Source organism: Lissotriton helveticus, chromosome 2_1 (assembly GCF_964261635.1).
Source record: "Lissotriton helveticus chromosome 2_1, aLisHel1.1, whole genome shotgun sequence".
In the NCBI taxonomy this organism is placed as follows: Eukaryota; Metazoa; Chordata; class Amphibia; order Caudata; family Salamandridae; genus Lissotriton; species Lissotriton helveticus.
Genome location: NC_136059.1, coordinates 1283608943 through 1283636564, shown reverse-complemented (window position 1 = coordinate 1283636564; position 27622 = coordinate 1283608943). Strand labels below are relative to the sequence as shown.

The window sequence follows — 27622 nt, the reverse complement described above, 5'->3', positions numbered from 1 at the left end:
TGCTGCTCTCTAGGCTTGACAGTCTCCAGGCCCAATGGGTGTTATAAATCTCTATGCATCACTACTCCAGTGCTGACGTGGGTGGTTTACTTCGATCTTCAGATACAGCGCTTTATCTCTTTCCAATATAATTTATTTACAGTTGTTTTCTAACATTTCCATCTTTGAGCTTCCTTTGAGGGCTGATCAGGCCAAGGTTCAGGAGAGCTAACAGAACACGTCCTCCATCTCATTCCACCTTAACCCCGAATTACTGTATATATGACTGACCAAATGTCTGTTGGTTTTTTATTTTTTGACAACAATTCATTCAATTTTGTACTGAATCGACATGACTGAGAATTCAAAGTACTGATCATGAGATCAAGCAAAACGTTTATGGATTGAAATACATTTTGGCTGTGAATAAGGGAACTATTGTGAAGTTCCTCTGTGACGTTGATGAATTAAAAATAAAGAGAAAAAGAAACTCCCCAACACTGTGGATGCTTTTCTACACCTTACCTATGCCCACTATTTGTGTGTCTTGTTTTCATATGCATGGAAACTCTTTCCTTGAGCCCATACACATTTAATGTGCTACCTAATTTGTTTGTGGGTCCTTTTCTTTGCACATAGCATTTACTGGCAATAGGATGTCGAGGTGTTGCCACATTTGTATTACGTAGTACAATTAACTTCAGCGAAGTAGATTGATAGCATGCCCTCCATTATGGTTACCTAACTTGTAGTAGTATCTGTTACTTTCCAATTATTCCGAGCACGATGTAAGATGCAGACTGAGGGAGTTAGAGTTCAGTTAGTGAAAGGAGGAGCCTCTTCCTTTATACTTCAGTCACTTCCCTTATAGGTGAGGAGTTGAGTTGAATGAATAGGACTTTCCTGCTAAGGTTGTAGTAATCTTGAGGTCATGAGTTCCACTGTTTAGGTCCTTAGGAACACAGGGTGTGGTCTCCATATTTCTTTTCATCTGAAGGATAAATAAGATTGTTTGCCTTTACTTATCACAAGTTTGTTAGGCACAAAGTGGGTGGTTGATTTTCGCAGGTGTCCTGGACTTGTGCCCCAATTAATTGTATTGGAAACCAGTGCAGTGTTTTTCAAGGCTGTTTGTATGTGTCTCTTTGGTCACATGTTTGTTCGATTCTGGAGCCTCTGCAGCCAGTCTGAGTTTCTGTGCAAAGCCATGATAAACAATCTTAAAGTAGTCTCTGCGTGTAATCGCAAGGGCTTTCGCTGGTCAACTTCTTTTTGCGATAGCGCAAGGAGGAGCGAAGAATTCCCTCGAGAAGGGGAGTTGTAGATTGCTTCCATTGTATGCGACTGGATTCAAATGACGCCCAGGTTATAGAATTTCAGTACAGAAAACTGTGACGCTTCTAGGTTGGTGGGCTACTCAAATGACCATGAGGTGCGTTCTTGTCCTTCCATGCGAAAGATGTCTGTCTTTGCTTATAAAACACACAGTAATCTTGGATTGAGAAACATGAACGATCCAGACGCATGGATGTGCTTTTCCTATGTTATTTATTTTCCTTGGTGAAAGTGCATTTGATGGTCATCCAAATAAGTTTGGAGGTTCTCCGAGCACATTTCTAGAACCTGCAACACCGGGTTCATGTAGATGTGGAAGAGCACTAATGCCAAGGATGGCGCATGGCACTGTTGGAATGATTCAATGGATCCAGTTTGGATTTGATGGCAACTGGAGAGGAAGGACTAAATCCATTCTGTAGTAGGGGATCTCTGTGTATAGTCATAATCTAGTGAATAGTCCCGCCCATGTGCGTGGACCCCGGAGCAATCAAAAATAATCTCTTACAGTGTCAAAAAATGCAGAAAATGCATAGACACTTAAGAGAGAATTTAAAGACAGATAATGCAGCCAAAAAGGCTACACTGTCCAGTACTTCAACTAGAAATTCCACCATAAAATCCACAAAACAGCAAAGCCTGTACAGATTTCCCTTGCTTAACAGCAAAATCCCTCAGGAATGATAGAGAGAAGAACCTGGACAGACAAGCCCCATAGGCTGCCATTATGTGGCTTAATTAGGATACTGTGCCTTTAAGGAACCTTCCAGAACCTTCTCTCAGTATCCCAGAATGCATAGCAGGTCCAACTTAGCCTCAGTTCTTTTTTCCGGCTCCTGCAAGCAGGACCCTGGAGCATTGAGCTCTCCCTTTTCAAGGGTTTTGTTGGTGTTTTTACACTAATTTCGATTTTTGGTGCTTTTAAAGTACTTTGGTGACTTTCTTTCTGTGTTTCTGCGCTCTTTTTTGTCCATAATGCCTGCATTATTCGACAAATGCCCTGAGTGCTCAAGAAAGAAGGCCAGGACAGACTCCCATGAGGTCTGTATTCTCTGCCTTCCCTCTTCCCACATTCCTGAGGAGTGTAGGATCTGCAGAAGCTTCTCTGGAAGGACCCTGAAGGAGAGGAAGAAGATCAGGCTTCAGGGCCTTGAGGAGAGAAAGCTGAAGGCACGAGGTGGGTCAGGAGGGGCTCCTTCTACCCATGCTGAGGCCTCTGGGGGGCTCCCCAGGGGCAGGAAGACCAGCCCTCGCCCAAGGTCTCCGTCTGGGTCAGTTGCGCTGACCACGACGTCGAGGGGACGGTCAACGGCCAGTTCCAGGTCTCCCCAGGGCTCTGGGTCGAGAAAACGTCGCCCGTCGACGTCGAGGAACGTGTTCCGGCCGCCGTCGAAGCCGGTGTCGATATCCTCGTCGTCGCTGTCGGCGTCGAGTGGTCGACATCGGAGGGCCCGGCGTCGGCGCTCGCCGTCGAGGCGACACCGCCGTTCGCCGTCAAGGGGATCCTCGTCGTCGAGGTCGCCGTCGAGACGGAAGGCGTCTCCGGCGCAGAAGAGGTCGACGTCGAAGCATTCCAAAAGACCGACGTCGAGACGGTCTAGGAGATCGACGTCGAGAAGGTCAGAGAGGTCGACGTCGAGAAGGTCCAAAGTGTCGCCGTCGAAGCGATCCGAGAAGTCGACGTCGAGGCCGGCGAAGAGGTCGAGGTCGCCGTCGAGGCACCATCGCCCGTCGTCGAGGTTTCGTGGCTCGTCGATCTGGTCGGGGTCGACGTCGAGACGGAGACACGGTTCGACGTCGAGAAGTGTGATTCGGTCGACGCCGAAGGACCGTTCGACGTCGAGGGGACATCGGTCGTCGTCTGGACACCGGTCTTCAGCGTCTGGAGGTCCTAAGGACAGGCCCAGGACTGTGGGGGGCTCCCCACTCTCTGGTAGAGGGATGGCTCGCCGGGACCGGCGCATTCCGGGGTGGATACTCCGATGAAGCCGTCTACACCTCCTCCGCGGCCTGCTGTGCCGAAGGGTCCTCCTCCGAAGGCCTCTACCCCGCCTCCGAAGCCGGCTCCGCGGGACCCGCGTCCGGTTGCTCCTCCACCCCCGATCCCACCGAGGGAGGTGTCGATGCCTAAGTTCCCGACGCCTCCGAAGAAGACTCCTAAGAAGCCTGGAGCTCCTGACCCTGGGAGGCCGAAGGAGCGTCCGAGGCCCAAGAGGTCGAGGTCTCGCTCGGGGAGACGGGACAAATCGAGGAGTGGCCGCGGATCTTCATCACGATCCAGGCATCATCACAAGAGACGTCGGTCCAGGTCACGTTCTCCATCTGGGACCCGTTCCTACTCGCCCACGCTGTCCGATTCGCCGGAGACTAGGGTGTCTCCGATAGACGATATAAGCACGTTTCAGGAGGTTCTCCTGCGTGGTGCGGCGAAGTTGGGCATTGAGGTTGAAGCACCTACGGCTTCTACCTCGGTGATATTTGAGACTTTACACAAAAGGCACTTGTCTCGCCCCCTGTTACCTCTGGTGCCGGGACTCCTTGAGCCCGCCGAACAGCTATTCCTGACGCCGGCGACGGTGAAATCTGTGCCTTCCAGGATCCTAAAGAAGTACAGGGCTCCGGACTCAGACCCAGCCTTCTTTAGGAAGGACCCGGTACCGGATTCAGTCATCGTGACTGCTGCTCGGAAGCTTCATGCCACCTCCCCTGCGTCCACGGTGCCTCCGGACAAGGAGAGCCGGTGGATCGATTCTGCTGGTCGCAAGGCGTGTGGGACATCCGCCTCGTCCATGAAGGCCGCCAGTGACTCGGCGTTGCTGGGACGTTACGACCGGTCCCTGTGGGACTCGATGGAGCAGTTCGCAGACCTCGTCCCTCGGGACCGCAAGGAGGACTTTGTGGAGATCGTCAAGGAGGGGATGCTGGTCTCTAATCAGGCCATCGGCGCCGCAGCGGACATATCATTGCTGTCCGCGCACGGATATTGCCACGGGATTCACCAGAGACGCCACGCTTGGCTCAGGTTGACGTCCTTGAAACCGGAAGCACAGCAACGCGTGGCGAATCTCCCGTTTTCCGGAGATACCCTCTTCGGGAAACACGCGGATGATGAGATGGCCAGGATGAAGGCCGAAGCGGAGACCCTGACGGCAGTGGGCTTGGAGAAGCCCAAGGAAAAGAAACCCTTCCGACAGTACCAACGTCGGTTTGGGTCGCAGGGTCGTGGAAGGGGGCAGTCTGCTGGACAACATCAACAGCAGCAGCAGCAGCCGTACAGGCGGCCCTTCCAGAAGCGACAGGGTGGTAGAGGTCGTCAACAGTCCTCTACCGCGACCAAGGGCCCGGCCGGGTCCCGTCCCTGAGCTGTTACTTCCCCCTCGTCCGTTACCCGCTCCGGTGGGGGGAAGCGTTCAATTTTTTCTGGCAGAGTGGAGAAAAATTACTCAGGACAAGTGGGTGCTGAATATTGTTTGCAATGGATACAGTCTACGTTTCACCAGCCCTCCTCCATCGATTCCTCCCGTCAGCTCGCAGTATCAACTGCGCGAGCTTCAGGCGGAGGCGGACATTCTGCTAAGGAAAAGGGCGATCGAAGACGTACCTCTGTCTCAAAGAGGAAGAGGTCTTTACTCTCGGTTCTTTCTTGTCCGCAAGAAGGACAAGAACGAGTTCAGGCCCATTCTGGATTTGCGGCAGGCAAACAAGTGGATTCGCAGAGAAAAGTTTCGCATGCTGTCGTTGCATCAGATCTACCCTCAGCTGCAACGAGGAGATTGGATGTGTGCCATAGATCTACAGGACGCATACTTCCACGTGCCCATTGCATGCAAACACAGGAAATTTCTGCGCTTTCAAGTCGGCACCAATCACTATCAGTACACGGTGCTACCCTTCGGACTGAAGTCGGCACCCAGGACATTCTCAAAATGTATGGCAGTGGTAGCGGCGCACCTGAGGAAGAACAAGGTGTTTGTCTACCCGTACCTGGACGATTGGTTGATCAAAGCCTCCTCCTTCTCGGAAGCTCAAGCACACTTCCAGAAGACGTGCGTTCTCTTGAACAAGCTGGGGTTGCACATCAACATGTCCAAGTCGGTCCCGATTCCGGTGCAGTGCATCCAGTACTTGGGGGCCTCCATCAATACGCTGTCAGCAAGCGTGTCTCCTTCGGAAGAGCGACGTTTATCACTCGTTCGGAAGGCTCAGGCTCTCATGAGAACTCCGTTTACGACTGTGAGGACGGTGTCTTCTCTACTGGGATCGATGGCCTCTTGCATCTTTCTCACTCCTCACGCACGGCTACAGATGAGACCTCTGCAGGAGTGCTTGGAGGATCAGTGGGGCCAGAGGAGAGGTTCTTGGGACGACAGGATACGACTGTCTCTACATGCTCTTCAGTCTCTAAAGTGGTGGTGCTTGAAGGAGAATCTCCTCAGAGGCGTTCCCTTCCACAAGGACATTCCCACACAGACCATCGTGACGGATGCGTCTCTCCTGGGTTGGGGGGCGCATTCCGGAGACCTGCAGATTCAAGGGACGTGGTCCTCGGCGGAGTCCACGTACCACATCAATTTCCTGGAACTGAGAGCTGTCCACTTGGCACTGAAGGCCTTTCATCCGTCCTTTCAGACCAACTCTCTGCTTGTTCAGACGGACAACACCACCACGATGTATTACCTCAACAAGCAGGGGGGCTCGAGATCGCGCACTCTGTCGCAGGAGGCGCAGGCGATCTGGCACTGGCTTCTGGCTCGAGGACTGTCGATTACGGCCACCCATCTGCCAGGTGTGCAGAATGTTCAGGCAGACGAACTGAGCAGAATCGTGCAGGAAAACCACGAATGGGTCATAAACGACGAAGTACTAGGAGAAGTCTTCGCAAGGTGGGGAACTCCAGACGTAGATCTGTTTGCCACCGCCGAAAACAGCAAATGCCGAGGCTTCGCCTCCAGGTACTACCAGCCGGGGACGCTGGGGAACGCGTTATGGATCAACTGGTCGAACAGCTTTCTGTACGCTTTTCCACCAATTCCCCTGATTCCGGCGGTTCTCATCAAGCTGTCTCAATCCAGGGCGAGGATGATTCTGATTGCCCCGGAATGGCCCAGACAGTGGTGGTTCACGGACCTACTTCACCGATCTCTCCTTCCTCACATGAAACTGCCGTGCAGGCCGGACCTTCTCACGAAGTTCGGGGGGCGGATGGTGCACCCCAACCTCTCGTCTTTGAGTTTGGCGGCATGGCTCCTGAAATAGTGCAATATGGCCATCTGAATCTCCCAGAGGATTGTATGGGCATACTGAAGGAGGCTAAGCGACCTTCCACTAGGACTTCCTATGCTTACAAGTGGAAGAGGTTTTGCATCTGGTGCAAGTCTAAGAACTATGACCCTACGTCATGCAAGGAAGATGTCATCCTTCCATATCTGCTTCATCTAGCGCAGTCGGGCCTTAATGTCCATTCCATTAAGGTTCATCTGGCTGCTTTGACTGCCTACAGGAAAGGCCCTTCACAGACTTCCTTTTTCCAGATCCCTGTGATCAAAGATTTTTTGGAAGGCTTGAAGAAAGTGTTCCCTCCTGTCAGGCTTCCTTCGCCTTCATGGGACTTGAATGTGGTGCTGTCCAGATTGATGAAGGAGCCTTTTGAACCCATTCATAAGGCTTCGTTGCAGCACCTGTCCTGGAAGGCGGCGTTCCTCGTGGCCATTACATCGGCCCGCAGGGTGAGTGAGATTCAGGCTTTGTGTTGCCAAGAACCTTATACTGTATTTCATAATGCTAAAGTTGTTATGCGTACTCACCCTAAGTTTCTTCCCAAGGTTGTTTCTGATTTTCATATCAATCAGACTATCACTTTGCCTACGTTCTTTCAGAATCCTTCATCTCCGGCGGAAAGGTCTTTACATTCCCTGGATGTGCGGAGGGTGCTGAAGTTTTATCTTGATAAGACTACAGATATTCGTAGGTCAGACCAATTGTTCGTCAATTATGGCTCAGTCAGGACAGGTCTTGCTACCTCTAAACAGTCCATCTCGAGGTGGATTGTGTCCTGCATACAGTTGTGTTACTACAAAGCTAATAAGACCTTAGGAGGTAAGCCTAAGGCTCATTCCACCAGGGGCAAGGCTGCTACGACAGCTATGCTCCGTAATGTTCCTATTGCAGAGATCTGCAAGGCGGCCACTTGGAAGTCGGTCCATACCTTTGCTAAGCATTACTGCCTGGACTCTGATGCCAGGGCAGACGCTCAGGTTGGGCAGGCTTCGCTGCGGAATCTGTTCGCACAGTAGTGGCGTTATTTTATTCTCCACCGCCGCTTGGTGTGGGGATGGGCTTGCCATTCTATTCACTAGATTATGACTATACACAGAGATCCCCTACTACAGAAGGAGTAGTTTCTGTCCTGTAACTCCAGTTCTGTAGTAGGGGTATCTCTGTTATAGTCATAAGCGCCCTCCCGCCTCCCCGGTGGAGTGTTGTTCATGATCATAATGCTACAGGTCTGGCGTTTTCTGCGCCTTCAAAAAGAACTGAGGCTAAGTTGGACCTGCTATGCATTCTGGGATACTGAGAGAAGGTTCTGGAAGGTTCCTTAAAGGCACAGTATCCTAATTAAGCCACATAATGGCAGCCTATGGGGCTTGTCTGTCCAGGTTCTTCTCTCTATCATTCCTGAGGGATTTTGCTGTTAAGCAAGGGAAATCTGTACAGGCTTTGCTGTTTTGTGGATTTTATGGTGGAATTTCTAGTTGAAGTACTGGACAGTGTAGCCTTTTTGGCTGCATTATCTGTCTTTAAATTATCTCTTAAGTGTCTATGCATTTTCTGCATTTTTTGACACTGTAAGAGATTATTTTTGATTGCTCCGGGGTCCACGCACATGGGCGGGACTATTCACTAGATTATGACTATAACAGAGATACCCCTACTACAGAACTGGAGTTACAGGACAGAAACTACTCCTTCCAAGGTTGGGTCGTTGATCCAAGTCTATTTCTTGCGTTTTTTTAATAGTGTGTCCTAGTCCAAAGTGTCATAAGCAGCTGAAAGTTCAAAGAGAGTAAGTTCTGACTTCTTGTTTTCTTCCAAGGCTGCTTACAGTTAACACTAATGACATTTAGGTTTGCACTAATGACAGTTGGTTTACTCATCACCACCCTTCCCTCCCATAGTTCTAAGTAAGTGCTATGGAAATGACAATTAAAAGTATCACTTTGCTGCCGATGGTGTGGCTGTTAGGGTGCTTCAAGGTGATCCCGTAATTAAATTATTTTTGTACTCTACCAGTATTGCTTTGGGTAAGAGATCAGAGTTGTCTTTGTTTAAAGCCTGCCACTTTCTGAGGGGACTTGTTTTTCATACTTGAACATTACTCAAGCATGCTTCTATGCCTAAGGATATTCGGGCGAACCTTAATGTAGGCCTGTTGCATTGGAATAGAGAATACTGCACCAGATGTGCTTGGAATAGCTATGCATACGTTGTGTTAATGCTAAGTGCTTTACAAGTTCTCTAATGTACTTACGATCTTGACAAACCCTAGGTAGATCAAATCGTATTGATCGTGGATTACATGCACAGTGGTTACAAAATTAAGCTCTTCTTATGAACACATGTTATCAATGAAGAGAAATACATTCAAATGTTTTATCTCCACGAAGCACACAGTTTTTTCATGTGCAAGCTTTTACAGGGCCGCACCCTAGCCCTCATATCTGCCAACCCTTTGGTTCCACTACGCTGCAATAACATGTAACAAGCTTTGTTTGGCTGTTCGCCTTAACATGAAAGGTAATAAAGAAGTAAACATAACTTCTAAATTAAAATTCTGAGATGGTTGTCAATAGCCTTAGCAATATCAGTAGTAACAGCCAATATAAATGGTTCAGTAGGAAAAAAAGGTAAGTGGCTGTTGGGCTTACATCTGTTTTAATGCTACCAGAACCTCTAAAAGGAGACTTGTCACTCAGCATAGTGGGCAACTCTTATCTAGTGACGCACAGATGTTTTTCGCTATTTCAGTATAGAGATGAACGTCCAAGTAAGCTGATTGTGCCAAATGTTCAGGTTATCCACATGAGATTAACTTGCACGCAGTGGATCTAAAAAGTTATCACTTACACGTATGAGGTTCTCCTGAGAAGCTGTCATGGATCTGGCCTTCGTGGTCTAATGTGGAATACCACTGCTTAGCAGAAATGTTGCATGCAAACAAGTGTTCACGGAGTGATGAATACAGAAGGGCATTGTTATTTCAAGATGTTTATTGGCCACCAGACCTTGGGTCAGATGGAACTATCTGAGAGATCTGTACACATTTCTTATGTCCTAGCTATTCTTTTTGTTGCTATCGGAAAGAAGTTGTTGTTTTACTCATTGTAATATTCTCTTCCCCCCCAGGCCCGGCATTTATTATTGGTGCGTAGTCTGACCTTCTTTCCTGTGCCGAAAACACAATGAGTCTTTTTAACCTGGACCGGTTTCGTTATGATAAGTCTAATGACAGCAAAGAGTCTCTTTCCTCGGCTGGCGAAAAGGATCAGGTTGAGAACCGCCCCGCTACCCCAGATTTGGAACAAGGTGAGAAAACTGATAAGCCCCAGACGAAATGTTCATTTTGTAAAACATATATATTAAATTTTTTTAAGTTTTATGTACTATTTGGGATTGTTTTTTATTTAGGTTTGTCAATGTGCTTTATTAAGGCTATATGCTAAGGAGATGCTATGTGGCGGCGTGCAGTAGTGTATAGAAAATAAACATATTGGACAAAACGTACTTAACACATTTTCTTTATACTACCCACTTCATAGTTCCTTTTCTCCGTATTGAAACATTACTATTTACACATGTATATAAAAGATGTTTTGGGTTTTGATAAATCTCATGGGGCCAAGTGGGTTTTAATAGCCACAAGCTCCTTTGCGCAGTATCTAGTTTTATTAGAAAATTACCAGTGTTCAGGTAGGTGCTTTTATCAATTTATTGACTGCTGTTGCACCCTGTGTGCGAACAAAATTCTTAATTTGCTAAATGTGCATAAAAACCCTTAAACAAAATACATTAATCTACAAATGTTAGATTAAAATTCGTAACCACAAAAAGGTTGAAACCAAACAAATAGCACCTTACCTAAAGCAACATTTAAACACACAAGATGTTTCCCCAGGTTGGTGACCTTACCGAAGAAGGTTCATTTGAGAAAGTGCTGGTGATGGTCAACTAAAAGCCTGACATTTAATGATTAAAAGCATCATGGAGGAAATGCACCCACCTAAATACTATTGGAAATTGAGTAAAGTATGTAATGTAGACATTTTCTTTTATTGGGTATTACCATCTCCGTCATTACCCTCAAAATTCCCTGGATTAAAGCCAGCCATCTAACATAAGACCATTTTATGCAGATTGAAATCAAGGAACAAAGCAATATTATTGCAAGTTAATTTTCAGTAGAAAGTACTTTGGTTCGTTATTATCAAATTCATTTCAATGAGCAGTCACTCTTTATTTAGTTCTAAATTTGTAAAACACTTTTCTGAAATGTGACTTTTCCTGTATGACGCTCGCACCAGAAGGTATACATACCTACAATGCATACTTATTTGTATGTTAAAAATGTTGATTTTTAAATTACAGGCACGGAAACCCTCGGTAAATTTAAGAGATCCAATACTATTTTTAATTGATGTAACAGTAGGGCAGTCCTCATGACTGTCTAAAAAGTAATTAGTTGTTGGATAACCAGACACTCCCAGGAGCAACTGTCATGTTTGTGATATGGCTTGAATCATTCTCTATTGTAGAAAGCCAACTGCGGTTTGCAGTGCCATGCCCTCAACAATAGAAACCAGCTGCTTAGGCAATGGCAGTGGTCTTGGTAATAATTGAAACTGATTCTTCAGTGATTGGTGAGCTTAAGCATTCAAATCATGCATGCATTGACTCATTTTTTCATTCATCCATAAAAAAAACCACACTCCACAAACCTATGCAATATAAATTGAAATATTAGAAGTAGAAAAAGAAAACCTGCATCCTTCTAAACATGGCAGGCATATTTTACAATTAAAAATAAGATCAAATATAGCAGGGGGCGGTTGTCTTGCAGTGATTTGGTGTATAGTTGTTTTAAAGTTCAAACATGGCTGCCAAGTTCAGGAGCACTGTATTGGGCACTTTGGAGCAGAAAAACAATGCAACACTCTGCACAGTACAACTCCAAGAGGATTACCAAGTAAACATCATAATGGGTGGCCATCCTGGAATAGTATTGTCAATGGGTTACCGTTGTGGTGGTCCCAGATGGGCAACACAGTGCTTATAAACCTGGTTGTCATCTTCGTATGGTAAATAAATGATGCTTGGTGGAGAGTTAATTTTAAGATTACTGGTTGGTTTATAAATAGTAGCCTCATGAAGTGCAATGCACAGCAACTGAAACAACAAGAGAATGGACTGGTAGCAGTGTATGGGGAGCTGTAGAACACGACAGAATAACTAAATACAATGAAAAGAAGAACATTAATGAAAGCTGACCTAAAAAAGGAGAAATAGATATATAAAGGATTGCTCCATCATCCCTCAACTGAAGCACAATTATTTTTTGACAGTTGGGCACATGAGATCAGCGTGCTATCACAGAGCAGTAGAGCCAATCGTACACCCAGTGTTTGTCAAAGGGGGTAAACGAGCCCAAGCCCTTGCCTACTAAATACATTTTAGAGTTTTCATGTAACAAACTGTCTAGCTATATGCTTTAACACAGTGTAATAACACTCAATCCTTAAAGGCCTTAGCCTTTTATTGGCAAAGGCTTTAGACCAATTAGGCTCATTGCCTTTATGATTATTAGTCGCCATGAAAAACACAATCCTGCTATACTGAGCACAAGCTTTCCCACAAGGCAACCATCAAATTATAAACATGTACAAAAGTACAGTTGATAAACAATAAACAAGCCCTCTTCTAGGGCCTAATAAGGTTTCTAACAGTACCAGTCTTCTATCTACCTCTTAGGTTTGGCAGAGGGGAGCTCCAAACCCTTGCCTAGTAAGGTAAATTGTGAGATTAATTTAACCGAATATCTATTTATGTACTTTAACACAGTGTAATAATAATATTAAAGGCCTGTTGGCTTCTACATATGTCTTGACATAAATGTGAGGCCTACTACCTTTGTCATACCTTTTCACAATAAAAAGATAAGACCTATGGCATCTAACGTAACTTTCCTCAGTAAACCAGTTGGGCCTAGAGTCTTTACTTTTGGCTTGCGTCCATAACCATCTCAGGCCTACTGATTTAAGAATAAACTTTCCCACAGGGCATCCATCATTCAGTCATAAAATTGAGAAAATGTACAAAATTACAGTTGCTAAAACAATATACGATCTCTTTTTATCAGTGCCTAATGAGGAGTAACAAACACCAAAAAACCTTGCCTACTATTGTAATCTGTGAGATTCCATGGAATAAAAAATGTGTGTCTGTTTTAGCACAGTGTAAGAACAACCCATGCTCAAATGCTAACTGGCTTTAACAATTGTTGTTGACAATGAATACATCAGGCCTACCTGTCTTTGTCGGTAAAATTATGATGGAACATTTAGAATTTACCTGGAAGATTTACACAGCTTTGCTCCTGCGCACCAGCAGGTGCCACTTTGCCACTCCACGTTGACTTCATTCTGGCCAGAAGTGACGATTGAGGTGCATATATGCGCCACCACTGTCCCTCAATGTCCATTCATTTCTTTCTGTGCCCTCATATCTGGAGCTCATTCTCACTTTTTACTTGTCAATTGGTGAGTTTTTTTCCTCAAAATGCAGCTTAATTCTAGTGTACAAGGGAACTATATTCCCTACTTAGACACCAGGGGCTTAATCTTGTAAGGAATATCACAAACAAATGTCTGTGACAGACCCCCACGAGGCGAGCCTCTGATTGGTTTCGGAAAATTGACTGGGAGGAGTGTGCAGTTATGAATCCAAAGGTAATTCGGGAACATGAAGCTATGTCTCCGAACACTGTAAGCGGTCCCAGAGGTCTCGCTTGATGTTGAGAACGTGGACTCTTTCTTTATCTTGGCATCGTTCCTGCAACAGATCTTTGTTGCGGTCCAAGTCTTCCGGTTTGTTGAAGTTGATAAGGAAGCGCAAGAAGGCCAAGCTGAATTTATCCTAATCCCATAACCCTTGACTGGAGAAGTTGCAAGAACCTCAGTATACCTCTCTGTCTCGCTCTCGATGCCCTGCCAATTAGCCTATTCAGCAATTGATCCTGAATATACCCCAAGATTCCATGGTCATCGGTGACATTGTGACTGGTTGGGGACTTTAGAGAGATCATGATATGAATCTTTGGCACTCTTCCCTCTCCTTCTGATGCACCTTTGGTCCCCAAGGATTCACGGAGGCAACAAGCCAAGTTGCCACCATCTGGTCCACCCTCCGTGCCTGTGGGACTTCAGTACAGGTACACAAAAGTAGGAGCCCTGCAGGTCCAAAGTACCATCCATTCACCTGAATCTAGCGCATACAGAACTTAGGCTAGCATGAGCAGCCTGAATTTGTCCTTCCACAAAAATGTTCAGAGGGCGGAGGTCTAAAATATGACAACACCCTCCATCCTTTTCAACATTTATATTTCCATTTGTAGACCAAAACTGTTACCAACATTTTTTTTAACTTATTTATGGCATTTTATATAGCGTACAGTACACCCACTGGAGGCTTCCTGCTGCTTACGCGATAGGATCGTATCCAAGTCACACTACCTTAAAACAACCAGTTCTTCAGTTGTTTGCGGAAGACCAGGAACGTGGAACAGACTCTGTGATTCTGGAAGGGCGTTCCACAACTTCGGACCTTGGTGTGCAAAAGATAAGCCTCCAATGAGAGTACATTTAACTCTAGAAATCTCTCAGAGGTTAGTCCACTAGAGGGCAAGGGATGTACCAGACGATGAGGTGTAGCAAATTCATGTCGATATCTTGGGCCGGCCTCTGATCTTGCTCTGTGCCTGTAGCACAAGTTTTTGAAATGAATTAGCTTCTCCACCTTAAACCAATGGAGGTCACAATGAAGGTCAAGATTTAAGTGCTTTTTGGGAGTCTATATAGCGTTCTTGCTGCCAAATTCTGGACCACTTGTAAGCATCTGATGGATGCTTTCTTCACCCACCCAGATAAAGCACATTACCGTTGTTCAGTCTTACAGTGCCAGGATTACCGTCCTTTGAGCAGAGATTCTTCCATAGCTGTTTCAGGCTGGCAAAACATGGCCCTGGTGCCGATAACCTGAACAATGCTCAGAAAGGGGAGGATGTGAGGGTGATCAAATTAAAGCCAGGTTTTAAGAAATCACTGCTGCGGGACCTCTTGGTCAGATCCCATTCCACAGACCCTCCCCCTTAGGTGGTACTTCTTTTTAATGATGAGAAGTTTGCATTCAGAAGCAGATATTCAAAGAGCAAGTTACCTCTCTTTCCCTTGTATACTCTTATCTAATTGCAAATTTGTCACTGACCTTCTGCTTCCCATTTTGTGAAATAGCCTGTTTTTAAATCTAAAAAGGTCTCAAAATGGAGATCTGCACACTGGTACCTCTGATTATTATTGTAAGAGTCAAGAGAAAAACTGGTGTCTGCACCCAGGTGTGACCCTTATATGCTCCTCCATCACTACTGGCCGGAATGAAGTCTACGCCAAACAGCATGGTGCCACCTACATGGTGCATGGGAGCATTGTGGTTTAAATCTTCCATATTCAGACCGGCATCTGGTGATGTTCTAGAGGTGATGGATCTGTGGTTATTTACAGTGTCCACTCAAGAGAGCTTTACCAAAGGTAAACTTATCAGGTCTATCACTTTGATAATTGACTTGTCATCATAAGCAACCAAGTCCTTTGGTATTGAGCATAAGCCTTTCACAAGTAAAAAACATTGGAATACAAGCACTGTTTTTTCCAGGAGAAGCACTTCACTTCTTCCCAATTAAAAGCTGCATTAATGGAGAACATGTAGATGGAGCCAAATCCCCTATCTCACTAGTGTTTCTTAAACATCTTTTTCTGTTAAACACATAAGGTCAGGCGACTGCTCCATTGTCAAGACATGAAGTATGGTTATTCTTTCCCTATCCTCCAACTTGGGACCCCGCGAAAAACCCGCCATAGAGTATTAAACTTCCTTTAGACATCCAGTCTGCTAGTGAATTTAAGGTTTGCTTCTTGCTAAGGTCATCCCGAACATTGTTTATTTCTTCTAATGTTATCCCATTGGGCCACAACCTACATTTACAGATTTCTTTTCTAACATTAGTACCTTTAGGATTTTTTTACTGTATTGTTAGATTACTGCTTTAATAATAAGATAAAATAACAATTATTCTCTGCAAGCCAGTAGGATGTCTGTCCAGCGTTATCGTGTAGTCTGCCAAGAAACAGCATCCCACTTTTTGATTATTTATTTTTTGTTACACAAATGTTCTTGGTGATTTTTAGATCACTGCAAATGTACAACTGAATTGAGCTGGTTCTATACCTGTATCCTTGTTGCATTTCTGAAATATCTGTAGAATTCCAACATGTATAACATTATAGTTTTTGCAATGTGTTGTGATCTCACAAATTCCTTCCTCTGACTGTAAGAGATACCCTTTACACAGAAACCAGAGTCTGTACAAAGTTGTCTGCAGTTGGACTGATAACTTACACAAGCTTCCCCCAACCTATCACTCCTCCTTTACTCGATATAATTGTGCAGTGGTTATTCACTCTTCTGACCAGTATCAGAGCCAATACCTCCCTGCCTAAAATAGTTTAAGGGGTTTCAACCTCCGAGGGTTTGAAAATGAAGGGAGTTCTTTCCATCGAGTGGTGCAAGAGTGGGTCCCATATTAGTTTGTGGCAGGTTAATTTTTTCCTGACCATGATGTTCCAAAGTCTTGACCACCAACTGGCAGTGTCTGGCAGGTGTTTGTTCCTCCAGAATGCAGCAACCAAAGTTTTTGTTCTCCCTTGGGTTGGAAGCGCACACAAGTTCTGGTCACTAAAAATGCAAACAAATCTGGAAGAAAGTAGCCCAGTATTTTCCTCATATCCACAAAAATCTCACCCTAAAAGGGCTGAAACTTTGGACATTCTCACCCAGCAGGCCACATTCCCTCCAACAGACCGGGTTCGCTGTGGGGTAGAAATTGTGTGATTTGGTATGAGACATGTACCAATCAATTAGTAGTTGGTAGTGGGACTCCCATCCCAAAACCCTTTAGGTAGTGTTATTGAGAGTCCTCCAAATCTGTATCCATTGTTTTTCTGTGAGTTCCCTGCCTAGCAGTATAACCCACTTAACCCTAAAGGGATGATTTGTCTCTAGTTTTCTGTATACTTTTTAATAAGGATAGTCTGCTTGACCGGTCACAAAAGGGCTCTATCAGAGAGATTAGGGGGGGGAAGAGATTGGGGGGGGGGAAAGAGATTGGGGGGGGGGAAGAGATTGGGGGGGGGGAAGAGATTGGGGGGGGGAGAGATTAGGGGGAGAGATTTGGGGGGGAGAGACTTGGGGGGGGGGGGGGAGAGACATTTGGGGAGAGAGATCTGGGGGAGAATGGGGGAGAGAGAGAGATTCAGAAATGCAACAAAGTATCACTGTTGCTGTGTTCCAAATGCACAGAAGCATGCACGTCTTTTGCTGTGCAGCAGTGTTAATTTGAATGAAGTGTAAAGCTACAATGGCTTTGAATAACTGCAGTGCAACGTTTGAGGTTGTAACTGCAGGGCTGTTAAGCAAAAGCTATCTATTATTTTTAGTTACATTTTCATACATTAGTATTGAAAAACAATATTGTTAATTGTTGCCACCATTTGTATCTAAATATAAAAATCAAAAAAGACAAACATTCAGCAAAGCCAATAGATCTTGCCTTTGTGACCTTTTTGCTTTTTCAATGGTTGTTAGCCACGGTGCACAGCATCCGTGATGCTGTGCAGTGTGGCTAAGGTTTAAAAAAAGAAGAAAAAAAAGAAAAGCCTTTATTGCGGCCATCTGCTTCCTTTTGTAGACACATGCAGCAGGTGTGCACGTGCCTACAACATGCAATTGTTTAATTGTTGTCCTGAGTTTGATCAGTAACTAAAAAGAAAACACAACATACATAATTATTTATTTTAATGTGAACAGGAATAGTGGAAGCAACCCTAGGGAGACCAGCGAAGGAACAGGGGGGAGTGTGTGTGGAGGTGCCGATGCACCATTGGAGGGAACACGAAAGCATCAGGAGTCTAGTGGAGGGGACGCAAAAGCAACACAGAAAGAACGGGTGGGGAAGCAATGGGGAGAAGCATACGGGTGAGCACAAGAGGGAAGGAGGTGGTTAGAATCCTCCTAGGAACAAAGAGCAACACTGAGTGCGGGGGCAGGGATGAATGCGAAGGAGACTGCTAAAAAACACACATCCTAACGGAATGCTTCACACAAAATAAACAAGCATTTACAATGCAACGGTTTCGCCTTTGTAAAAATTTGAGCTATTGGCATTGTAAATGACAAATTTTTGATTTGTGTTGGTTTTGAAAGCAGATAAATAAATGGCATTGTCATTTACAATGCCAATAGCTTAATCTCACAAATGCGAGACCTATTGCAGCTGCATCAGACCCCACTACACATCTATCCAGCACTACAACACATGTGCAGCTGTGTCACCATTAAAGTGTTACAAAGCACCATAGACAACTGCACCAGCCATCGCACCCTGAAGGAGCCCCAGTCAGCACTCCCAGCTGTGCACCAGTGTTCTTCCACTGCACGACACCCCATCTGTGCACTAGTGCACCAGCCATCGCAGCCTGCAGGAGCCCCAGCACCCCCAACAGCTGCACCAGTGTACTTTAACTGCACGACACCCCATCTGTGCACTACTGTTCACGCGGAGTGCACCAGCTCTCCACAGGTGCACCAGTATTAATAAGCAACAGGCGCCAGTAACCCCATGGCTGCACCTCTGCCCTCGAGCCGACAATGGCTGCCTCTCCCGAGCTGCACGAGCTCACACACTGCTGCTCTGGTGCAACCAGTGTTGCACCAGTGACCCCAAAGCACTACATCAATACATCTTCAAATCTTTCTTTTCCACTATTCGCATCAGCAACCCCACTGCCTGCACCAGTTTCCTCCAAGGGCTGCACAAGCGATTCCCTAAAATGCACCTGCCTCTCTCGAGATGCACAAACATTGCTACTCTAGTGCACCCCGGGTTGCATGAGCGCACCATAACTGTCCGGGTGTTCACTCAAATGCAAACAAAATGTGAGAGGTAGCAAACAGTGTGTTACAAGAGAAAAGTGATGTGTGCAAGGTACAAAAGGGTACCATACACAGGTACAAGGATAATACTGCAATAAATGGTAAACACTCAAGCTACCAGAACACACTGGGAAGGCACTTCCATAGTCATGGAGAATAGTTTTCAGTGATGGGAGGGCTTGCTGCTCGCAGTGAGTTCATGGCAGCCAACGAACAATGTGCAGGCAGATTCTCTGTGGAAACTTTACAAAGCGACTGAGAATGGAAGCCGCACCTGCCTTAGGTTGTGAAAGCTACACATTTCACTCTGAGGCGCATCAGAAAATGCTCCCATATTCTCTGTAAGAGAAGCTCCAGTGCACTCCTCTGAAGCAGGTCCACGCAGAGCAGCTGCATAAGCGGAAGTGAGGCTGATCCCGGGGCTCCTTAATGCTACAGTGATGCGTCCTTCATGTGCCAACTCCGAGTACAGTGCTTCAAGAACTTATTTTTATGCGCAGACTCCACACAAGTGGGTTTCATAGCGCTGTATAGTGGATATATAAAACAAGCGGCAGAAAGTCAACCATGTACTGATTGTGGTAACTGAAAACTTTTCTTTGCAAAAAGCATGTTAGTAGCGATATTTACAGAGGCATGGGAGCTTGTACTATCAAGTAATGTTTACACAAATGAAGATGCATGCCACCACCAATATGGTTACTGTTCAGCATCGACACATATATTTCAATCACTGACCGATATGTTAAAGTCTCCTTCCTCAGCGAAAATGTCAGGTTTATTTTTTTGTTTTTTTTTTATATTCGTGATTATTACTCAGGACAGGGCCCCAGCATATTATTTTATCATTAGTATTAGCCACACAGGGCAGCTTCAATCAGAGATTGTTTTTTCTAGAATAACTGCGCTTGCGTATCACCTGTACCAGCGACGAGTCACCAGAGGTCACTGACGCACGGGCCCCGGGCTGAGCAGCTCTCTTTTTCCCATCCTTGAAATCGCTAGGAGGCTGCAATGTCGCTAGTTTGCTACACTGAATCAAGGCACAGAGAGGGTGTCCTTTTCCCAACATCGCAGAAGCTGAACAAGTGGGGAAGCTAGGATTCAAAGTTTCCTGCTCCCCATAATATGTTTTTCTAAAAATGCACAGATTTTGCAGTCACTACTTTAAATCATGTATTTTAAAGATAGCAAATATTGAAGATGGTTTGAGGCCAATTTTGGGTGGGAACAGACAGCGGGAGGGGAGGGCAGGAATGGGCACACATGGACAGCAGGGGGGGGCGGGAACGGGCACACATGGACAGCGGTGGGGGGCATGAAAGGCACGGACAGCGGGAGGGGGGCAGGAAAGGACAGCGGGAGGGGGGGCGGGAACACGAACAGCGGGAGGGGGGTGCGCAAGAACCGGAACACGAACAGCGGGAGGGGGGGTGGCGGGAACGGTCACAATCAAAAGCACTCACCTGGACCTGGACTTCCGGCGGCAGTCGGCCGCGGAATGACCAAAAGAAACATGGACGAGCAAAAAAATAAACCCCGCCCACCGCCGCACTGACGTCCTAAAAGGGTCTGGATGAGAAAAAAATCTCAGGAACGCCCTCGAGTCGCCTCGCAGAATGACTGACGCCTCTCTTCCAATGGCTAGCCTCCATTTATGGAGCTATCCAATGGAACAGAGAGGTGGGAATAAGCCACATACTGGTAAACAAAAGGTTGTGGCCTGCGCCGAAAAGCTGCGCGGCGCAGCTTTCGACGAGGCGAAACCTAAAAAGTAGTGCTAGAAAAGCAACCAGAGGAAGCAGCAATGGCAGCCAATCGAATAAATTGTAAATAGTCAGTGCTCCATAAGAGGGATATACACAAGCTGGGACACGAATAAGAAGCAGGCACATGAGTGACCAGAAAAGTCAACTTATGGTAAGCAATGGGCGGGCGAGAAAACCCTTCTATTATCTTGTCAAGCCACAATATGCCTAGCATCAGTAGTGCCTTTGCTCTCTAGTAGGCTCGACCCGACAATGACAATTGCTCTGCTAGCTGACCTTCCACTGCTGATGAACAGGGTGTGCTGGAGGTCATGAGTTTGAGTCTCAGCAAAGCAGACTACGAAGTCGTCTCTCGTTCGCAGTGCTTAGGAATGACAAGTGCAGCCTTTAGTTCTGTAAATAAAGCAAGACAGGTGTGCAAATAATGTAAAATAATTTGATGCAGCTATATATTGTACATAGTTATGGATTTCCCTAGCTACCACTCAATTCATCCTCTGCAAAATAATTTGTGTGTGATATATTTGATAAAGTACCTCCTGACATACATACTAAGTATATTGCAAGTCACTGAAGAGTTCTGTGACCAAAAGAGAAACGAGACCGAAGGGTGATTTCCTTTATAAAGTCTCTTGGAACTAAAAGGTTACTTGCAATATCCTCATAATGTACAGCAGGGGTTACTTGATTACTTATAATGCGTGATTGTAGCGTAGCCCTTTCCTCTCAACACTTTAATCCTGAGTGTGATGCTTTTTCATATGAAAGAGATACGCGTTTATAAACATGAAGAATACATTTTAGAATCTCTAGTACACAATTAAACTCACCAACAGGAAGTTATACATTTGTTGCAAAAAGATAATCGAACTGGTTTAATTCAAGTCAGATAAAAAAAACTATAGCTTCGCTCACCCTGTATACCACACCCTAAACACCCCACAGAGGTTACAGTGCTCCTACCCTCCTCTTTCCTACGTTTTTCACCCTTTTTTCCACTTACTCGCTTCAACGGAATCACAAAATGGCAGCCAACACTTCCTAGTTCCATGAGACTCTAGAAAATACCTCACATATTTTCTGTACCACACGACTTTCATACCAATACGGGTCAGTAGTTCATCCTAGTAGGTATAAACACATGTTGACACTACTTCCACGACTGTACTGCAGCGACCAGGGCACATGACTTCACAGAATAAGACGCACTGTTTGGGCTCACACTTTAATCCCTGAGTCGCGCACCAGCTCACCTTCGCAACATCACACACTAGGCAATACCTCACTTAATTTCCGTAGCCCAGCACTTTCACACCAGTAGGGGTGAATACTTTGCTTCGCACCCCCTCTATAGCACACCCTAAACACCCCACAAAGGTTGCAGTGCTCCTACCCTCTTTCCCACTTTTTTCTCCCTTTTTTCCCTTTACTCGCTCCCACGGAATCACAAAATGGCGGCCAACACTTCCTAGTTGCAACCGCCCGCAGCCAATCAGCAGCAAGTTCATGCTCGTAACGCCTCAGCCAGTCAGATGGCAGAATTCCCAAATATAGATATCTGTAAATTTCAATATTTCTCAAAAACTACTGAACGGATTTACACCAAATAAACAAAAGCGTGCTTTCTAGACCAAGACCCTTCTCCCTGCCAAAAATGGGGTAATTCCGTTCACCCTTTCGACCTGTAGCCTTGTCTAAAGTTTCCTGTGGAAATTAACATGGAAAAACACGTTTTGGGACAACCCCCCTATTTTCTCGGCCCCCCCTTGACGAATCACCCCCTTTCAACATAGGGGCTGATATCAACAGAGAATTAGTTTTGAAAATTTCGCGAAGATTCGTCAATCGACGCCAAAGTTATTGGGAATAGAATGTTGCGATTTTCCTATGGTAACTAGGTCCTACTATACTCTGCACTTGTTCTTGATAGATCTGTTTGGGGGGACGTTTTTTGCCTGGTCTTTGACTTCAATTTTACTTTCACCTTGCCCAATTCCATCAGGTATTGGGACAGGAGTGACAGGTTACAGGTTGGATTATCAATGCAACTTTATTGACAATCGCGACTGCCGCGACTCACGTATTTTGCGTGAGTCCCGTGATACGGAGGATGGCGTCAATTCTACATCATCATGGGAGGGCACCCTGAGCACCTTTCACTGGGGCACTTGTCTTAATAATGTCATTTATTAGGTTTTGCCTACGCAATGCGTACGAAGTACGCATGCGCTAGCAAAATCTAATGATATCTCTATGTGGGGTCGGGTATCCGCCCCCTCCTCCCATTGGCTAGCTCCATAAATGGAGGCTAGCCATTGGTAGAGGGCTCTGTCTGTCAATCCCAGACCAGATTCGGGGGCGTTCCCGAGAATTTTTCCCTTTTGGCTACGTCACGCGACGTCAGCCAAAAGCCGGGAACGCCCCCGAATCTGGTCCGGCATTGAGCCGGCACCCGCCTTCCTGCTTGTTTCCCCTTGCACTCGGGAATGTCTTCTCCGCCTGTCACTGCTGTTTGCCTCCATCCCACCCGGCATTGCTCCGTGTATTCACCGCCGCGACCCCGAGTGAGAGGAGGAAGCAGCGCCCGCCTTCAAGCCCGGGCCGCGCTGGGATTGGCCCAGCCGGCCGAGCCCCCTTCCGCGTCATCGCAGGAGGAGGAGGAGAGAGCCGGAAGGAGGAAGCAGCCTGCATCGACCATCCCTCTCCCCGTGCAGCAGCCTCAGCTCCATGCCCCGCTCTGTTTGCAGGATGGCCGGCTACCTCCGAGAACTGCACTCCGTCTGCAGCAGAGCCCATGCCAGCGGCGTTCTCAACAAGAGCGCGGGGACCCTGGGGCCCGCCGTGAGCCACGCACAGCAGCGTAGGAACTGTGAGTATTAAAGGGTAATGGAGCTGTGCGAGTATCACCGGCAGTGAGGGCAATGGCGTGGCCACTGTACATAGCGGGAACAGGCGGTACGACTGCTCTGCGGCCATCAGTTGAGCAACGAGACTTCGGTTGGTGGGATGTGGGTGCTGTGACTATGTGGGGACCGCTTGTGCTGTGCCGGGTGGGGGTTCGTGTGCAGTACAACATTTTACATTCAGCGGGTCATTGGAGCGCACGAAGTGTACGCAGGGGGAGAGCAGGAGATCATGTCATCGCCGCACAGGCTTTTTGCTACATGCAAGTTATGGACCTGCAACCCAGCTGCACGCCCAGCCTACTATTTTGGGTCACGGCCGTACGGGGACCCTCCTGGGTGACCATCTCCCTAAAAGTCTCTTATTTCAATGAGTTTCAGCGCCCTTGCTCTCCCTGTCCAGGCGGTAAGCAACGGACTGCTGCCAGATGAGTTTGTGGGCCCTCCCTAGAGGCTGTGCCCTTCCTTTCCTCGGGTCTGACCTTGAAGGAGCCCTGTGGCCCCGGTGATGGTGAATACATATTTAATTTCACTTGCACCCCCTCTTTATCACGTTCCCTGGGTTTTTTTTTTCAATTCTGGTTGCACCCCCCACCCCCATCCAAGTCTCTCTTCCTTTCGTTACTTCACAATTTGCTTTAAACTTTTTTTTGGCCGCGCTGGGATTGGCCCAGCCGGCCGAGCCTCCGCCGCGTCATCACTAGAGCTGCTTCCTCTGCTCTGACGCGGACACGGGCAGTCAGGTAAGTTTTCTTATTTTTAAAAAATGTACTTTTTAACCCCCGCGCGAGTCCCCCCCCCCCCCCCCCGTCCCATCGTCCCCCCGTCCCATCGTCCCCCCGTCCCATCGTCCCCCCCCCCCCCCCCAAGTCCAATCGTCCCCCCCCCCCCCCCCCCCCCCCAAGTCCCATCCCCCAGTTGTTCACTCACTGTTACCTGGAAATACACCGACGGTGACCTTGGGATTCCAGGATGGTTTATCAGCTGCACATCTTTGCTTTCTCACACGAACTCAGGGCTGTTGACTTGTGGTGTGAGTTATTGTATAACTACTCGAGCCCTGCCAACTTCAGGTGCAGAGACATCAACTCTGCTGCAACTTCAGCCGACTGATTGAAGCAGTAAAACCCGACCGTGTGCAATAAAAGAGATACGTGGGTGTGAGAAGTTGGCCTGATGTGCAGTGTTCACTATTCTAGTGATCACTATATATCAGTCCAAACAACCCTTATTGATGATTGGTTGTAAGTCAACCTTATAGACCAGCTATCCTAGTAGCATGGATACGAGCAGTCTAAGGCTAAGACTCTAGAGGGCGTGTTAAGCCAGCTGTTTTACCATCACATTACCCCTTGAACACCCAGTGAAAGGACACCACACAAGTGTTATGAAAATAAACAATGTATTTATTAGAATCACAACAACCCTGTACTCTTTATGAGGACAGGGTGCTAAGCACACAACAAAACTCTTATGAAAATACTTAAGTTAGCACGTTATACACAAATGCCCGAGGGGCACGAAAAACCATATACTCTAAAAGTGGAATGCGAATTACTAGCAGGTAAGTAACGATTCTCAGAGGCTTTGGGATCGCTAGGACTGGACTACTGAACCTTTAGATTACTAGCAGGAGGCCTAGGGAACTCGGGTGCAGAGTGTGCACTCTCACGCGGGATGCGGGACAAAGTCTATGGAAGCTAGAATTCACAAAGTTAGTGTTTACGGGCGAACCCGACCTGGTAGGAAGAAAACGACAGTGGATCCTGACCCTTGGATAGTGAGGCTATGCTGGGGCACCGAAATGCCGAAGTTACCTAGCCCAGGGGCTGCAGCTGCATAGGTCTGAAAAGACGTCGGGAATCCTCGTGCCGGACCAGGAGCCTGGAAGAAGGAAGTTGCTGGCAGGCGACCAGTGAAGGAAAGTTCGATGGATCCAAGCCTGGATCAAGGAAGAAGGAAACCTGAAAGCAGAGGGGACCAAGTTCTTGAATCACTAGCCAGTGATTAAGTGGGCACCAGGATGGCACCGGGCGAAGTCACCGCAGTCAGGTGAGTGGGCGCTGCTGGGCTCTGCAGTCTCTCGGACCAGGAGGCGTTGTCGGCGACCAGGATGGAGGTGCGAGCTGTCCCACGAAGGTTCTTGCTGTCGACGTCGCTGGACCCAGGATTGGGCAACAAGTCTTGGCAAATGCAAGGCCCACGCGGTGGACCTAAAATGGCGTCTTAGCCGGACCAGGAGGGTCCAGGGTACTTCTCCGATGGAGGGAAGCAAGGGCCAGTCTGGAGCAACCAGACTAGCAGCAGTATCGTCGTCGGGCGTCGTTCGGAAGGCCACAAGCCAGCGGGCTAGTAGCCAAACAACGCGGTGAGCAGCAAAAAGCAGAAGGGCCCCACGCCGATCGTGGAGATGCTGGGGGGCTGCTCTTCGGTGCTGGAGCTGCTCAGGGTGGGGGCTTCTCGGACCCCAAAGCACTCACCAGGAAATTACTCGGTGGGCTTGCTGTGCAGAAGTCGTGCAGTCTTGGCGATGGCCGGTCCCTCGAGGTCTCGTCGCACCCACGGTTCTCAGCTGTGCTGTAGAGGTGGGTAGAGGTCAGAGGTGCCAGGGAAGCCGGGTCTCGTCGAGCTGGGCAGTCGGATTCCGGAGGAAGGACGTGCAGCAGACCGCAGTGTTCTTAGATGGTGCCTGCGGATGCAGGGTGACTACTCCTTAGCCACAAGGGAGAATCTTGAGGAAGAAATCGTGAAGTCCTTTCGTGGAAAGTGGTATCTTGATTCCAAAGATGATCTGATTTGGAAGGGGGCCAGCCCTACCTTTATCTGGGAAAAGGGGGCTGGCACGCGACTAAGTCCTGCCCTAGGGGTGGGACCAGGAGGGGGGTGGTTACACCCACTTCCTTGGCGGGCTTTTCCCCAGCACAGGGTCTGGAGTGTCCCTGGAACTGGTTCAAGCCAGCCTATGCACAGTGAGCACCGGGGTGCCACGTGCAGTCACCTTCCTCTGAAGCCCTGCCTACCTACAATACACAAAATCCTGTCTGGGACGGTGCTGGCACCGCCCCTGGCAGGAAACCCTTTGTCCTCATCGCCTGCTCTGGGAGGACTCCCAGCAGCAGGAGGGCAGACTTGTGTCTCGGTGGCAGCATCCATTTTGTGGATGCTAAGGCTCTGTCTGACTTTAACCGGGGTTACAGGTTACATACATGTCGTGTCCCTCTAGAAGGGTGGAATGCTAACCCCGTCGCCAGAATTGGCGAGGGGTTAGTATTCCAATTCGTATGACACCTTACTCGACATGTTTTGATAAAGCGATACCAGAGTTGGCACATAACCGCGAGGATTATAATGCACTTAAGAGTATATGGTATGCGATATCATGGAAACGGCTAAGGGATGGATCCCGAAAGCCGCAGACAGGCTCAGCTCATGCCAGAGCACTATCTCACACGATTCCAAGCACTCTGCCTTCAGGATTGTCAAGGCCTGCCATAGGAGTGACTGATAGGAGATCTGTGTGTCCATTTTAGGGTTAGATATAGGTATACTATATCTAAAGCAAGGGGTGATTACACCACCTTGCCCCAGCTGTCAAGCAGCCAGTTGTGTCAGTTTTGGATGGCCAGCCAGGGGTGGCATAATACATGCTTCAGCCCCTGGTAGGCCCTGGGTACACCTATGCCCTGGGCACCTAAGGTACTCTGTACAGGGACTGATAAGGTGACTCAGTATCCAATTAGATATGTACCTAAGGTACATGGAATCCATTTTACAGGGAGAGCAGTAGGCCTGGGGTCCTGAATAGCAGGGCCCCAGGTCAACTAAGTCAGAAAACCAGCAAAACACCAGGCAAAAAGTTGGGGGCAACCATAGTCAGGGATCTACCTTCCTACAGTGGGCAAGGTCATGTCCTAGGCCAGAGCTTCAGAGGGCAATGTTGGTATTAGAATCCAAGCTTCCGTAATTTGCGTAGTGAGGAAATTCTGTTTTGCAGTTAAACGCCTGCCTGCAATTGAATCGGGATTCTGAGATTTGTGAATTCCAAACGCTCAGTTTTTCACCAGACGCATTTCACCAGGAAACAAGTGGTGAACTATCCAGGTGAGAATGATTGGGAAATGGCGAGACGCGTTAATTAGTAGTGGTGGAAACAAGGCCCTGCAAGTTATATGCTTCACCTTGCTGTGCGGAATCCAGCATTTGTTGTAAGCACCAAACCCTGGGCTATCTGTATTCAGCAGGTGCGGTTATCGCCTGCAGTTTGCAAGAAAACCCGTATCAAAAGCAGATCTATTGTTATGTTTTGCGTTTATTGCACGCCAA

At 47.3% G+C, this 27622-nt stretch overlaps 1 protein-coding gene across 2 annotated transcripts in view; it reads left to right on the top strand.

Annotated features, from left to right (window-relative positions):
• SMARCAD1 (SNF2 related chromatin remodeling ATPase with DExD box 1) overlaps positions 1-27622 on the top strand; it is an 809617-nt gene that overhangs the window by 108601 nt on the left and 673394 nt on the right. For both annotated transcript variants that reach the window (XM_078676227.1, XM_078676228.1), the window contains exon 2: positions 9718-9897. In XM_078676227.1, coding sequence (XP_078532353.1) covers positions 9774-9897 — 124 coding nt within the window. In that variant the 5' untranslated portion in view covers positions 9718-9773. The remainder of the gene's footprint in view (positions 1-9717; positions 9898-27622) is intronic.